General features: G+C 38.2%; 1 protein-coding gene across 1 annotated transcript in view; it reads right to left on the bottom strand.

Annotated features, from left to right (window-relative positions):
- HDAC9 (histone deacetylase 9) overlaps nt 1-16,437 on the bottom strand; it is a gene marked incomplete at its 3' end in the record, with an annotated part of 637,805 nt that overhangs the window by 113,185 nt on the left and 508,183 nt on the right. The window contains exon 22 of the mRNA XM_079785596.1: nt 4,657-4,775. Coding sequence (XP_079641722.1) covers nt 4,657-4,775 — 119 coding nt within the window. The remainder of the gene's footprint in view (nt 1-4,656; nt 4,776-16,437) is intronic.

Here is a 16,437-nt window from a genome sequence, read left to right on the forward strand (position 1 = left end):
GAGCATAAAATGGTCAAGAGCAAAGGAAAGATTCGAGGTGTGGGTGATTGTGTTTGTGAGAGATAAGGGATACGGGCTGTAGTTTAAGGAGCAGTTAAGGAAGATAGAGGCATTCCTTCCTTCTTTTGCTACTTCCCTCATATCTTCAAGGGCAACATACTGAAAGAGAAACAGAAGCCCAACCTGACTCAAACAGCCAGCAGGAGGTAACACCCAGGCAAGAGAAAACCTGTGAAGTGATGTTCACTTCAACATCATTTATAATCGTGAAAACCTGGAAACAACGATCCATTAATAGGGGGACAGATAAAATACCTAATAGTATCCATCCGTAATGGCCTAATATAGAGAAAGTAGAAGAATATATCAATATTTCTGAGTGTATGTAAAAAATATATTAAAAGCAAAACAAACAAGTTCCATAAACTATATACACGGAATAATAATTTAATACTTACCTTGTGCTACATTTGAAAAATTTGAAACCACACTCTCGAAAATAAATATAATACTGTATGGTGTATGTGTGTGTGTGTGTGTGTGTGTGTGTGTGTGTGTGTACTGGAAAAAACACAAATTGTGACATTGTTTAGGAGGGGAAGGACTTAGAGGCAGTGACTTTTATTTCTTTTATAAACAAAAGACTTGGAGTAAATATAATAAAAGTACCTAGCTGTTGCCAGTTCTAAATGGTAGAAATCATGAAGTTTGTTAGTACATCCATCCATCATTAGCAGCTGAAACAGACCAGCATAGCTTCATTTGTTTAACAAGGTTTATTTCTTGGCACCTATTTGTTGACTGGTTTAGCACTTAAACTTCTTAGGGATTTATTTTCAGAGGACCGGCTAACATAGGAATTTGTGTTACTAGGAGTACTAGTAACTTGCAGCTAAGTAGGAATTCATTTGTACATGTATCTGCCCCACAATGGTGCTCTGTCCCCATCAGACATTCACAGGGATAAAGGGAAGAAGAGGATCACTAAAGAGGATAAACCATTCTATCAAGGAGAAGATGCTAATGCAAGACTCTAAGATGTGTTATTTGATATTTTCCCCAACTATTAGCTATTCTTTGTCAAAATCCCACTTGTGTATTTGCTGAGGGAAATGGTTTCTATCTCAAGAACTGTAAACTACTTCATGTTTATTAAAGAAACATGTTTTGTAATCAGATGTTGCTATCATCTTACAATGACTTTTGCTTATTTCAAAGAAATGAAAATATTTATTCACATGGTAAAAACAATTACAACATATAAATTCACTACCTGCAGCCAATGAAAGTGCAGAATATGTAAATGTGTTGAAAAGGAAGAAAAATATATTTTTTTTTGTAAAATAAATTTGAACTAAAGAACCTTTATTATATTTTTCAATGATGACAACACAGTAAAGCCAGGGGGTGCTGCAATATGGTGAATCAATTTTATGCAATTTTATTGTTTGAATATGGCATTCAGTTGTCATGACAACCTTCTTAAACTGTAACTGGAAGGTAATCAGATGGAAATGAGAGTATTTTAAAAGAGAAACTGATAACTTCAAGGTAAATTTTGAGGTGGGGCTTATGGTAGGACACAAAGAGACTTATTTCTTTCAGCTTGGGCCTTCATCCGGGTGGTTAATGGCAAGAACACCATCAATTTCAAACATTTAATTCAGATAATTTATTTTAAACTTTATCAGAAACAAACCTGAATATTTTTGTTGTAGTTTCAAAGAGAACAGTTAATATGTAAAGAAATGAGAAAAGAGAGAAAAAAAATAGTACTAACCAATAAAAATAGTACTTGTTAAACCACCTCTATATTTGGGCTGAAACTTCTGTCATAGTCTCAACCAATTCTTTAAAACAATATTAGGTAGCTAATTAGATGTTTAAAAACAAAACCATTAGTTGTTTTGACTTTATCCTTTCCTTTCTGAATATCAAACAAAATTATTTTAAAATATTTAATGTGCTAAGACAATAACATTTTAGCATCTCTGCCATGATCACAAAACCACTCTTTAAAGTCCTTGAACATTCTACTTGGGACAAGGGAGAGGTTGTATATCAGAATGGGAAAACATTAGGAGAGGAATTTGCTTCTATAATTTCCACCTACTTTTAGATTAAGCCCATTTCTAGTCTCATTTTCAGAAGATGACTTCTGGCATGGGACAATGAAGGCCCAATATTAATGGTCTGTGCAGAACTTTCAGACCAAAGCAATACAAATGCATCTGCCAGGTGTTAGAAATTGAACAAAGAGACCCAGGGTGAGCTATTTGGGGAATAAGGATACAGCTGTCCAGTAATGCTAACCTCTGCCCAGTTAATGTGGCAGCATCTCTAGAAAACACAGCTGGCAAGCTCAGGCCTGCAGGAGATGACATATACAAACAGTTGCCCAGATGTTATGCTCTGTTGTTTTTTTCTTTAAGTATCAAAGGGCTAGTCAGTGTCTATCACAGACTGTGCTAAGTGTCTTAGCACCAAAATGGCCTCTCTAGTGTGCATCCAAGTTCTCTATTCTCATGCATTTTAGGAAACGTTTTCTCTTTAGTGAAAAAATCCAGTAAGAGTCTTATGCAATTTCACCTAACTACAAATTCAGGATAAGCACTTTGGTTTTGCCCCAATTATTTCAGATGATAATATAAATTAGGTTTCTCATCTATAAAATATGTGAACTGTTTTTAGATACCCTTGACTACAATCTCCTTGGGTTCTAAGATTTCCTCTCCTCATTGTATATTTTTCCTTATTAATTACAGGTACTCAAGAAAGGGCTAGTTATTAAATCACTTAAAATGTATGTCTGTTTTTCTTAGTAAAATATCACCTAGTAAGGATGCATATAGCCTGTTGATTAGAAAAAAACATAGAAGGGAAGAATTAGGTAAGGAGAGGCGGGAGGGTGGGGAGATTATAGATAATCGTATCATGGCATAGAAAGCAATGACCAATGTTCTCCAAAATGGATAAAGACACACAACATAAGGAAGGTCTTGACACACTGTACTGAAGGTAACAAGAAGTAGAAGACGTGTTTCTTATGTCGATAACCAAAAGGAATCGCGCTGCTATTACTTGGTATTCTACCTTCCAAGATGTCATTTGGTATTTGAACTTGACTTGGCAACAACAACACAACAAAACCACAATGAACAAATGAGCAAGCAAACAAAAAGATTAATTCCTTCTAGCTGATTTTGAGAAGTGGACTTGCTACCACTTGCTTCCTTGGCAGGGAGAAAGACCCAAATACATATATTCCTCTGATACTTCTCACTCCTGAGGGAGATTATTGTATTTAATAACAAGGAACACCTTTTCTGGATTTCCATCATTGTTCCATGTGTTTTCTGTTGTTTGGGTTTACCTCAATTTGGGGTATAAACTCTTATTTTTCCTTTATTTGGACTAAACTACTAAACCTCAAAGGAGGTTTAACTCTAGTGGAAAGATTAACTTCCGTTTGAGTGGAATTCTAGGAAGAAAATTAAAGGGTTATAAAGGCATTTGATTTTACTAAATACCTTTCTATTAGACTGTACAAAAATTGTGAATTATGTTTTGTCTGTGTTTGTGGAGTTGCTTCTTTTAATATGTTTCCAATAGACAATAAGGCACTAAGAACCCTGGGTAACGAGTAGATGTTAAAAATAGCTACTACCTAACAATGTTACGGGAACAATTAGAGGGCAGAAAACTCTCTCACATGAGATGCCAACTGAAAACAAAGGTTGGCATGATGCTGGTTCTTTGGTTCCTGTCCAATTAATTAAACATGCTCTATCCAAATCCATCCCTCTCACTTAACACTATTTAGATTGTTATTTGATTTGTTGGTTTTCATTCCCCCTCAACCCACTAAAAAAACCACAACGATGGATCTTATTCTCTGTGTAATTTTTCTTTTCCCTTCTATTCTTAATAGCTATCCAGAGTGCTAGCAAACATTTGTATGCATGGACTATGCATATGTCTTGCTTTCTCACTCAGAGAACAAGGAAATAATTCTTCAAGAAAGACTCTTTCTAGCCAAATTACATTGTCACATCAATCAAAAACAACAAAACACAAAAAATTCATTTGTTCATTTGGTAGCTAGTTGCTAAAGAACACAGCCAAAAATTTAATCTTTACAACACAACAGAAGATCCTGAGCATTGCCCATAGGCATGAACAGAGTTTGTGAGCTCTGGGGACCACACTTTCAATTCAAAACCAGAGAGCACAGCATTATTGGGAAATAGCTTTTTTTAACTTCCATGTACAATGGAATAAAAACAGTTACTTCTATTCTCATTGTAAAAAGTCCAATAGCTTTTCTAGACTCATGACCTTTTAGGTCATTCAACATATTTTAAACAGAAGCTCTATCACTTCTGCCTTTATATGGTAACACGGGACTCCTGAAAAACATAAAGGTTCTGAATTGTCCCCCCAAGTCCACCAAAGGAATCAAATTAACTTTGTTTTTCTTAAAGGCCAATTTCCACAAAGAGTTGAATCTGACAGAGCAGTAAACACCATCTGAATCATTTTCAACGGTCTCAGGTCTCACCTAACTTTATTAGACATGCAAAAGGTGCTATTTTAAAGACCTAAAAGATGTTGTTACATCATAGCATTTCACGAGGCCCTAAAGGATCTACTTACATTTTGCTGTCACTTTGTATCCCCCCAGAGGAGGGGCGTGGCCTTCTATGGCATCAAATCCAGCGGAAACTAGGACCATGTCTGGATCAAACTCTTTGGCCACAGGCATCACTACAGTCCTGCGCAGTAAAAAGGCAGCCAGTTACACATGGGAATGGCGGATACCTTTAAAAATTTTGCAGTGAAAAAGACTTGGCACAATCTCAAGAACTTCCCAAGAATAAAGAAAGCGGGAAAGGAAAATGCTATTTGCAATGGATCAAAAGCTTATCATTTCCTTAATACCGAATCAGTTATTTTAGCATCCCAATTTGTCTTTTTTTCTTTCATCTTTGTTTCTCCAAATTTAAAAAAAAATTGCTTTGCAGGTACATTCTCAAGCCCATCATTTCACATGCACATCTGTGGCTGTTTTATCCCACTGCCTGCCTATAAAACACCGCTTCTTCCAGGGGAGTGACTAATGTTTCACGGAGGAAAGCTGAAGCGTCAGTGAAAACCCGGCTTACTCCAGTTAATGAGAACTTGGTGTAAATTTGAACTATAAATTTCTTTTGGGGAAAATGTTGCTTTTCCAACTAAAAAACCCCACATTTTTAAATACTTGTCATGGTAGGGGGTGACTCTTGCAAAGTAAAAACATGAAATTCCTTTAATAGAATCCAGACCACAATGTTAAGTAGTCCAAGGTCAGAGACACCGGGCATGTGGCTGTCTCATCCATGACAGCAGCCCTGCTGGCCCCACTTCTTCAGCCTTCACATTCACCTCTTCGGCCTTCTCAGGCCTCCCTAGTCCCTTTCTCCTCAGTGCTGGGTTTGAGAGACAATGTCTAATGAATGCAACTAGGCTTTATAAAACCTAAACATTTTCTGAATGCAGACCATCCATAGAATTCAAATTTTCAAAACAGTTTAATGAAATGGGAAAACTAGAGAGCACAGAAAATTTAAAAAGTAGTAAAGTCTCTATTGTGTTTGGAAGAAAGGACTAAACCAAATATTAAAATAATTATTCTTGAGTAGTGACATAATTATTTTAAATTTTTTATATTTGCAAATTTCTAATAATATCAGATTGATAGTTTAAATGTTTTGCATGTAAACAGAAGGTGAAGTTACAAAATAAAAAACTACTTATTTGAAACTTACCTAGATGGAGACATAAATGAATAAAATGTTTTTCATAACTCCACTACTATTATCTATACTAATAAAAGCCTAGGTGGTGTCTCACCCTCATGTCATCACAAGATGGCCGCCACAAGATGGCTGGCAGGGAAGGGCAGGTGTGGGTGATAAGGCCAGCAGGGGAGGGCAGTTGGGGGTGAACAAGCCAGCAGGGGAGGGCAGTTGGGGGCAACCAGGCCAGCAGGGGAGGGCAGTTGCGGGTGACCAGGCTGGCAGAGGAGGGTAGTTGGGGGCCATCAGGCTGGCAGGCGAGGGCAGTTGGGGGTGATCGGGCCAGCAGGGTCGCAGTCAGCCATCAATCAGGCTGGCAGGGGAGCAGTTAGGGGGTGATCAGGCAGGCAGGCAGAAGTGGTTAGGGGCAATCAGGCAGGCAGGCGAGCAGTTAGGAGCCAGCAGTTCCAGATTGTGAGAGGGATGTTCGGCAGTCAGACATTCCCCGAGGGGTCCCAGATTGGAGAGGGTGTAGGCTGGGCTGAGGGACATCCCCCCAGTGCATGAATTTCGTGCACCGGGCCTCTAGTAGAAATATAAAAGCTTAATCCCTCAAACTCATAGATGTGCATGTAAGTGACTTCTGTGGAAGTCCTTCCAACAATTGGAAAGCACTTATGAAATGAAACCCTCCCTGGAAAAAAGCAAGTATAGTGAAGGAAATGAGAGGCAGGACTGAATATAAGAAGTTAAAGAAATGCTAGTTGGCTAAGGGGCCCAGGAGTACATCCTAACACCTTCACCGCCTTTCCTCTGAGCCAGTTACCAATGTTTATTCTAGGCAAATTAATCAGAGACTCTCACTTAAGAAACGGATGTGTCTGGAGAAAGCCAAGACTTCTAGTGTGGATACTGTTGCCCCAAATACAGTCTTCCTTATTTATCATTTAAGGAGATTCAGAGACTATGAGCCATCTTCAGGAATGCTCACTCCAAAGTTGGGTTTGGCCATCCACATGCTCTATCCCACACCAGCTGACATGAGCTCCCAACTGACCCATTTACACAACCACAGGGAAAAATGACACCAGTTACTACTTTCATAAATATTCACGTCAAAGCAGAAATCTCCCAGCATATGAGGAGAGCCAGTAGTATGAAGAAAATGGAAAGATTAAAATAAACATAAATATAAACAACGTTAGAAAAACAGAGATAATTCAGGCAACAGAAATAAGAATCTCAAAGAGATTCAAGGAAAGATTTTATTTTTAAAACACAGACATGCTATTATAAAAAAGAACAAAGAACAAGGGAAGCACTTTGAGATAAAAACTACAACTGCATAAACTAATAGAAGGTCTGAAAAAATAAAATTGAAGTAATCCCTCATAAAAGGAAACAAGTGAATAAACTATATAAGTGGGAAAATATGAGACATAGAGGATCAATGCAGAAGTCCTATATTTGATTAATAGGGTCCTTGAGAATGCTGAGAAAAGCGAAAACATTTTCAATTAATGATAGTAAATAATTTTTAGAAACTGAAAAATAATTCAAGTCTACAGATCTGATTAGTCCAACCAATGCAAAGCTCTGTATGTAAAAATGTATACATACTTAGACATATTCTAATAAGACTTAACCTTTTGCACTCGGATGTCGAGTGTGACTCGACACGGTTAGCATTAGAATAAAGGAATCGAGAAAAAAGCAAGCAAGTGCAAAGGGTTAAAATCCCCAGAGATCCTTACGAAAGAAAAAAGTCACCCTCAAAAGAGACGAAGAATGAGATTGACACCCAAGTCCAATCAGCAACACTGAATATCCCCACATTGTGAGGGAAAATTATTTTTAAACTTTAATTCTACTGCCAGCCATTACATACTAGCAATCAAGTATGTTACTTACATAAAAAATACTTTAAGATATTTAAGGACTCAGAAATTTAATTCCAAATCACCCTCCCTGAATAATTTCCTTGAAAATGTACTTCTGCCACTAAGGAAGTAAATCAAAGAGACAGAAAGGCATAGGACCAAAGTAGTGGACAGACCACAGGAGAGCGATAAAGAGGGTCCAGTGATGATTTGTATATGTATTTATTTGCTAGTAAACAGATGATGGAAGCAATGATAAAGGCATATATGCCTTGTCATCATCATCTGCCCTCTGGAAATTCTGTCATGCTGTCAACCCTTCTACTCTTCCCTACAAATCATCTCCCAGGTGAGACTCATACTAGAGGGTACAATGAAATTATAAAAATAAAGGGAAACAAAAATACCACCATGACTACTACTAGTAAAAGGAGACATAGATCATGTAACCAGACACTAAACACTATAAGGAGAAAAGGATCCCATTCTGGATTTCCTTCCAAGAAATGTGATTCTGACTTGGAACCTCCCTAGTTAGAATCAGGTCTCTGGATTTCTTTCTTCTAGTCAACGGACAAAGAATTGGCTGCACTGAGTCATGTGTTGTGCTTCAGCAGAACCATGCAAGCGACCTCCCATGACTCCCCTTGGTGTGTGCTGAGTGCACAGTGTAGGATGTTACTCTCTCATTGGGTATGCTCAGTGCAGGGGAGGACTGCTCTGGCTTTAAGGGAAACAGAAGGCATTTTAAAGCACATGAAAGCATTATACCCCATAGAGTTACTCAACAATATCCTAGTTTTCTTTCAGAACTCATTCATGAGCTCCTGTTAAGTGAGAGGCATTGGGATTATGCCAGCATTCAAAGATATGAATAAGTGGTAGCTCTGCCCTCAAAGAGTCCATAACTGAGAAGGATGTGCCCGTGGAAAGCCAGTTTGTTAGACTTTGGACTTCATTCTGAGTCAGAAGGGAAACAGGGTGGTTTGATGAGAGCAGTGATGTGATCAGATATAGATCATTTCTGTCCTCGATGCATTTGAAAGTGTCCTTTAGAATTCCCAAGTCTTTTTGACTTCTGAGACAGCAGATTCTGAAACCCGGCATAATGTATAATGGCATATTATAATCATGCAAATATGGATTATAGGTGAAAAGCCAAGCCTATATTTTTCTTTATTGCTTAATTGTTCATCATTGCTGAAAAGCATCAGATTATAAAATTGCACACTTGCAAATGGCACAGGACTTCTGTTCTTTTTAGATTTTTCTAAAAAAGGCACATTACAGCAGGCACACCTTCTCATGCATGTGTACATGCTCCCAAGGGAAACTCTTCCTGACAGTTCCTGCTTGGACAAGTGGTGGAGGCAGCACCTCAACGAGCTACCACTAAGCAGACTCCAGGGAGCGACTGTGGCTACTGGCGCTTCATGTTGCCCTCAGGACTGCACTCACCACTGGACCAGTCCCCTTCTGGGGAAGCACCAAAGGAAGGCACACGCAAGTGGGTCAGCACTGAGAAACACATTGATTGGTTGCCTCCTGCATGAGCCCTGACCAGGGCCCAGGACAGGGAAGAATCTCAATCAAAGTATGTGCTCTTGACTGGAATTGAACCTGGGACCCTTGGATCTGCTGGCTGAGGCTCTATCCACTGAGCCAAACTGGCTAGGGCTATCTATAATAAAAACATAATATGCTAATTAGATCAGACAGCCAAATGACCTTCCGGACGTCATTCCGGACATCCTTCCAGATGAAGCCACAGCTGCAGGGGCCGGGGCATTAGTGGTTAGGGGTGATCAGGTAGGCAGGCGAGCAATTAGGGGTGATAAGGCAGGTATGCAGAGTGGTTAGGGGCGATGAGGCAGGCAGGTGAGCAGTTAGGGGCAATGAGGCAGGCAGGCAGAGGCAGTTAGGGACAATGAGGCAGGCAGGCAAGCAGTTAGGGGCAATCAGGCAGGCAGGCAGAGTGGTCAGGGGCAATGAGGCAGGCAAGCAGATGAACGGTTAGGAGCCAGTGGTCCCAGATTGTGAGAGGGATGTCCGACTGCCAGTTTTGGCCCAATCGCCCCCCGCCCCAGTGCACAAATTTTGTGCACCAGGCCTCTAGGTTCTTTATATAATGTTTTGTCTACTTTCCTCTCCTGTGTCTACATGCCTTTTCTTTGTCTCTATAATTCTGCTCAATATGAATTTCCTCTTATCTCAACGTATTTTTGTTCACTGATTTAGGTATGTTCTGTGTCTAGTTCTTTTGCATTTGTGCAAATCAAACATTAGAATAGGAACTCTGTCCAGAGAAAGGACATTATTCTTCAATCATCTTATGTTGATGAGCATTGGAACACGTGTGAAAGGGAGGGAGAGGGGGGAAGGTGGGGTTTCCCCAAAAGCTTGTAAAATAAGGGACCAAGTTCTGCAGCACCTGCCACTGAGTGCCATCTCAAAACTGAATTCTCTGGCCTCAGTTATGACTGTAGAAAAATCAAAGGATTCCAACTCAAGACGCCGGGTTCTGGTTCTTGGCACTGCTCCTAAATGTATGACCTTAGTAAATTGTCTTCCCTCATCTATTAGTTTCCTTAACTATAAAACAGGGTGTTAGAGGGATTCATCTAAATCAGTGGTCGGCAAACTGCGGCTCGCGAGCCACATGCAGCTCAAGAGCCGCGGCTTGCCGCTCTGTTGACTAATGAGTTTGCTGACCACTAACTAGACTCTCGATTCCAATAATTACAGGCTGTTGTTGTTCCTTGTGATTAAGCCCCTATCCCAGTGGTCGGCAAACTCATTAGTCAACAGAGCGGCAAACCATGGCTCACGAGCCGCATGTGGCTCGCGAGCTGCAGTTTGCCGACCACTGATCTAGATGGTCTCTAAAGTCATAAGCAGCTCCCACAAAATATATTTTTTTTTATGTCTCAGAGCTAAGATATCAAAGGGACTTTTTTTCTTCTTATTTCTTTCTCTTATATTTGATATGAAAAGTCATTGCCTGGGGAGTGGGGGGTGAGAATATTAGTTGAAGGTGGTCTAAAGGTATACAAGCTTCCAGTTATAAGTTCTGGGGATGTCATGTACACCACGATGACTCTAGTTAACAATACTCTATTGAATGTTTGAAATTTGTTAAAAGTAAATCTTAAATGCCTCACCACAAGGACAAAAAAAATGTCACCTTAAAAAAAAAGCCCTAGCCAGTATGGCTCAGTGGCTAGAGCATCAGCCTATGGACTGAAAAGTCCTGGGTTCGATTCCGGTCAAGGGCACATGCCTGGGTTTATGGGCTTGATCCCCAGCGGGGGAGTGCAGGAGGCAGCCAATCAATGATTCTCTCTCATCATTGATGTTTCTATCTCTCTCTCCCTTTCCCTTCTTCTCTGAAATCAATAAAAATATATATTTTTAAAAAGTGTCACCTTGTGAGGTGACTGATATTAACTAATCTTATTGCTGTAATCAATTTGCAATACATGGTTCAGCAAAAGTAGGTTTACAGTTGTGAGTATGCAAAACAGTTTATTCTTGTATTATTATTTACTAGAGGCCCAGTGCACGGATTGGTGCACCGGTGGGGTCTCTCTGCCTAGCCTGCAGGGATCGGGTGAAACTGGCTCTCCGACATCGCCTGAGGGGTCCCGGACTGCAAGAGGGCACAGGCCAGACTGAGGGATCCCACCAGTGCACGATTGGGGCTGGGGAGGGACCTTGGCAGGGCTCCAGGGCGTGTCCGGCCCATCTCGCCCAGTCCTGATAGGTCGGACCCCAGCAACAAGCTAACCTACTGGTCAGAGCGTCTGCCCCCTGGTGGTCAGTGCGCATCGTAGTGACTGGTCAAAGGGTCGAACACTTAGCATATTAGGCTTTTATTATATAGGATTAATTAGTGTATTATTTTTCATATGAACAACTGTAAACCTACTTTTACACCAACCTTTATATACTTATATCAAATCATTATGTTGTGCACTTTAAACATTAAAAAGTTATACATCAATTATATCTCAATATACTATTTTTTTTAAAAAACATTGCCTGAAGCTCAACATTTTTTTGTTTTTTTTTAAACCTTTATTGTTCAAAGTATAATATATGTCCCTTATCCCCCCACATTGACCTCTCCCATCCCACCCCTGCCCTCTACCCCACGCTATTGTCTGTGACTATGGTTTATGCATATACACATATGAGTTCATTGGTTGATCAATTCTGATCAAAATCTTTATTACATACTCACTGACTTGACATTATATTTTCTGATTTCAATTCTAAGTATGTCTTTCCTTTGATGACTGGGGACTCTAGAGTCAAATGCAAATCACTCTAAGAACAAAGTATTTATTCCTCGTGCAGAATAAATATTTTTAAAGACACTGGAGTTCTCAATATGGATTTATTTAGTTTATATTATTATTTTGCTACATTAAAATGCTGATTATAGTACTCTGTGTTTTTTTAAGGAATGAACCCTTGATGAGGATAAGGAAACTATGTACAAACCACATACTTTAAAAATTGAAATAATAATAGGTCTAAGATATAATTATATTGCTAAATGTGTGTATATCTTAATACCACACAATATATGCTAGGAACATATACCTTAACTAAATAGCTATGTATATATACATATATGAATATAATATCTAATAGTATATACAGTCATAGTCCATAAAGTTCATTCTTTTAATAAGAGTTTGAAATATGACATTTAGTAGGTTTATTTTGCTTTAGAACGTTAAAATGTCATTGCTAATTTTAGAACTCTGTCATTTAAGAAGAATGAATACTTGAAGGGACTAAGGGACTTTCCTTGCTTAAGATGTGTCATATGGCCAGTAACAATTCTGACTAATTCAAAGTTATTACTCAATGTGTCTGTGAGCTGAGAGCTGGGACTAAAACTTTCTCAACAATAACTCTTCCTGGCTTTTGGGATGCTGTCAATGAGTGTCATATTGTATTTATATTATTATATTTGCTGTTTTTCTGAATGTGTAATGATGCTGGCTTTCTATGCAGACTCCAATCAAGCAAGCAAGCTGAGAAAAATTATAAGATTGCTAGCCTATCAAAATCGATAAAGTGAATCTTCTGTAACTACCATGAACAAATACAGTGTTATCAAAATTAATAGATTTTGCTTTTGTTGAACTCTATTTTGAAATTTGGTATAGAAAAATTAACAAACCCAAACCAGGAAACTCTGAGACATGCTTAATTTAGAGTTTTTAGAAGTTACTCAAGAGTTTATATTAAAATTTTATTGAAATGAACATTCTTTACTTTGCAATATAGAATGAAATGTATAGATGATTATATATGTCCATTTCCAATCATTATTTTATGAAAGTACATAAATATCATGCATTTTAATATGCCAAAAATGTGGCTATAATTTTGCAACAGTGGTTTTCAAAAAATATTTTATTATAATTCCAAATGTGAGTCCTGTAACTTACAGATGGTCTTCCGTCTTTGGTTTCAAAAGTATTGCTAAATCATTTATTCCAAATTTGCAAAAAAGTGAGGGCTGGAAAAGAACAATTGGTCTGGCACCATCCAATTAACAAAGGACTGAGTCATAGGTAACCTCCACTGAGGCAAAGGAGGAAGGACTACGGTCTTCTCCAAGGTTATGCACCACTGATTCCTTCTTAAACCCCTTCAAAATGCCTGTAACTCCCCAAGTAGAATGCATTTTTCTTGATGGTTACAATGAACAGCTATGGAGATTCTAGTCCCATAACATTTTAAACTCAACTTATCTTACCCCTATTTCATTACTCCTCTCATCCTTCCTTCTTCCCTCCTTTCTTTTCTCCCTTCCTTCTTCCTTCTCTTTCCTTCATTAATTTTCTAATTTCTCTCTCTTTTTAGAACAATTCATTCTTAAAGGATATGAAAATAACTTAAGAAGACTTTGGAAAACTTTCACACAAATCAGCTCACAAAATTTTCAATTTTGTCTCCTTATGTGAAGACCAGCTGGATAATCAAGGAAGAAAGTATATTCAAAGAACAACATAATCCACATATTCAGGAGGAGAGGCAGAACAAGCCCCTGCAACATGTCTCTTTCCAAATCTTTGTTTATTTTTGTTTCTACAGCAACCTTGTGATTGTAAAACACTGCTATAATGAGTAGAAAAGAGAACACCGATGACAGCAAAATGCTCTTGTAACTGAAATAGCAGAGAATTGTTCAGAGAATTCAGAAAGGCTGACTTTTTTTAATGGGCTCAGAACAGGACTATGTCTACCTAAGTCAATAGTAAATTTCTCCTCCAAAGGGACAATAAGATGCTTATGACACATGCGCTTTGGAAACTTAATTATGTGCCCATTTCTTGTTATTATTTTCTTTATCCAAAAAATCCCTGAAGAGATTTTACTACCATCAAATCAGTCATAGGGATTTCTCTGCTTTCGGTGGGGTGCAATGGAGAGCTTAGTACACATATTGCATTTCCCATCACCCTAGGAGCACAGAATATTCTTTCTGTAAAGTTTCAAATGGGCCTCTCTTTGGTCTTTGCACAAGTGATTGCATTCCATAAAATATTACTGCATGAAGCCAAGGGATCCTGGTTAAAAATTAAACTCAGTATCCCAATAAAATTCAATCTAGAATATATATTCACTCACACACACACACACACACACACACACACACACACACACACACACACTTTAAAGAGAATGTTAGCCATTATATTTATTCTCAAAAGAAGAGAAGATGGAGCTTTGTAGGCATAAAAAGAAGGAAAAAGAAAGGTCAAACTTGACTGTAAGTAAATGTTCTGTGGTTTATAAAATTTACAAAATAAATTACAGCATGACATCCTTTTCAAGGAACTGTTTGTGTCTTTGGAAAAAGTGTGTATTATTTTTGGTCAACTGCACCTTTTGATGTGGCCTTTCTGAGGGAGACGGCATCATCAAGATTTTTTTTTCTTTTAATTGCATAAAAATATGAGACAAACAAGACAAAAGGCAAGCTCATTTAGTAATTTAAACCCGTAAGACTATCCATAAAGAGACCGAGAAGGAAGGAAGAACTTGGAGCTGAATGAAATCTGAATTGCTGACTGGGTACCTCCTCCCTCAGGAGACCAGCCCCAAATCAAGTTTTCATGTTATTCTCATCTAAGATGACAGGCGAGTAGGATTAGTCCCAAAGCTCAAGAAATAATCCATGTATGTTGGAGGCAAGCTAACTCTTTTCTTCTAGCAACAATACAATTATCAACCATTTTGATAATGTGCCATATGCCCAGCATGGAGTTAGACAGTTTATACACTATCTCTAATTCTGAAATGCCTATAACATATCTGAAATGATATATTTTGATCCCCCATTTTATAGATAATTAAACTGAGACTCAATTAAGCTAAAACATTTTGTCAAGTTGATTCAGCAAGTAACTGGCATGAATTGGGATTCAACCCCAGATTTGTCTGAATCCAAAGACCAGGTTTTCACAAAGCTACCAATTTCACTGCCTTGCACTGCATTATTGGATGACAAATCAATGTTCTAAAATGCTATCATTCTGTGAGGAAATGGAGGAATATCACTATGTATCAAACTCGTCACTTCAATGTTTCTGTGAGTTAGAAAGGAAGCAGGGATACGATGCCTCACTTTACAAGAGATGGCAGAAACGAGACTGGCTATGAACATTTATTCTGCAGGAACTTATTTCCAGGCACAATTCCAACCACAATGTTCATTCCACTAAGGAGCGTGGACTTTCCATGGTGTCCTGGCAGGGTAATCGCTATTTACTCTTTAAGTAGTTATGACAAACATATAACATACCACTAATAAGTTAGTTAGACTATGGATTGTCGGTTGAATTAGCACCAAAAAAAACACAAAACAAAAAAAAACAACAACACCAAACAAACAAACAAAAACACACCTAAGTACACTCAAACATTCCACATAAGTGTAAAAATATGTTGATCCTATCCATTTTCCAAAAGCCTGGCTCCATATACACAAATAGCTAGCTATGTGACTATTTTCTAAAACTTGGATGTTATGGTGGCATGTGGATGCTGCTGTAGCAATACAGTGACATTCCAAATGAGCATCTGAACACTTGGCAGAAACAGAGATTCCGGAGGATAAAAAGCTTGAAGACTAATCTTCCTTTGTGCATGCATGTTTGTCTTACAACCAAATAATCTTCTACAATCATCTGTACAGCAGTTCTGCACCCTCATGTCAAAAAGATTTAAGTTGACTTAAAAAACCTTTCCAAGGAGCAGATATTCTATAAATATTTTCAAATTGATTTGTGTACATCATATTCCTGTTTGAAAACAAAGCTGAAGCTGACTCTGACAGTTTTCTTCTTCATAGGTTTATTCATTCATTTATCCACCAAGTATTCATTAAGCATCTACACTGTACCTCATTGCCAGCTGGACTTCATACTATTGTAACAGATTCCCATACTTAAGGAGCTCACATGGCATATGTGAAATAGATCTATAAATAAATTTCTCCCAGTTGAAAGTGATGTTCTCTAATACCGATATAGATTTTCTTACTTCCATTTCAAAAGAAGTACCTTTATATATATATATGTTATTAATTGTCCCTAGGGAATAGAGGAAAGCTTTGTAGATAAAATTATACTTGAGTTGGATGCTTATACAGTAACTCAGGGGCTTCAAAATTCTCAAAATACAGGCAACAACAAAAATTTCACTTTGTAAACCAACACATACTCTCTTCTTCTCCCTACCCCCCTCTCATA

Source organism: Cnephaeus nilssonii (genome assembly GCF_951640355.1).
Source record: "Cnephaeus nilssonii genome assembly, chromosome: 12".
Taxonomy (NCBI): domain Eukaryota; kingdom Metazoa; phylum Chordata; class Mammalia; order Chiroptera; family Vespertilionidae; genus Cnephaeus; species Cnephaeus nilssonii.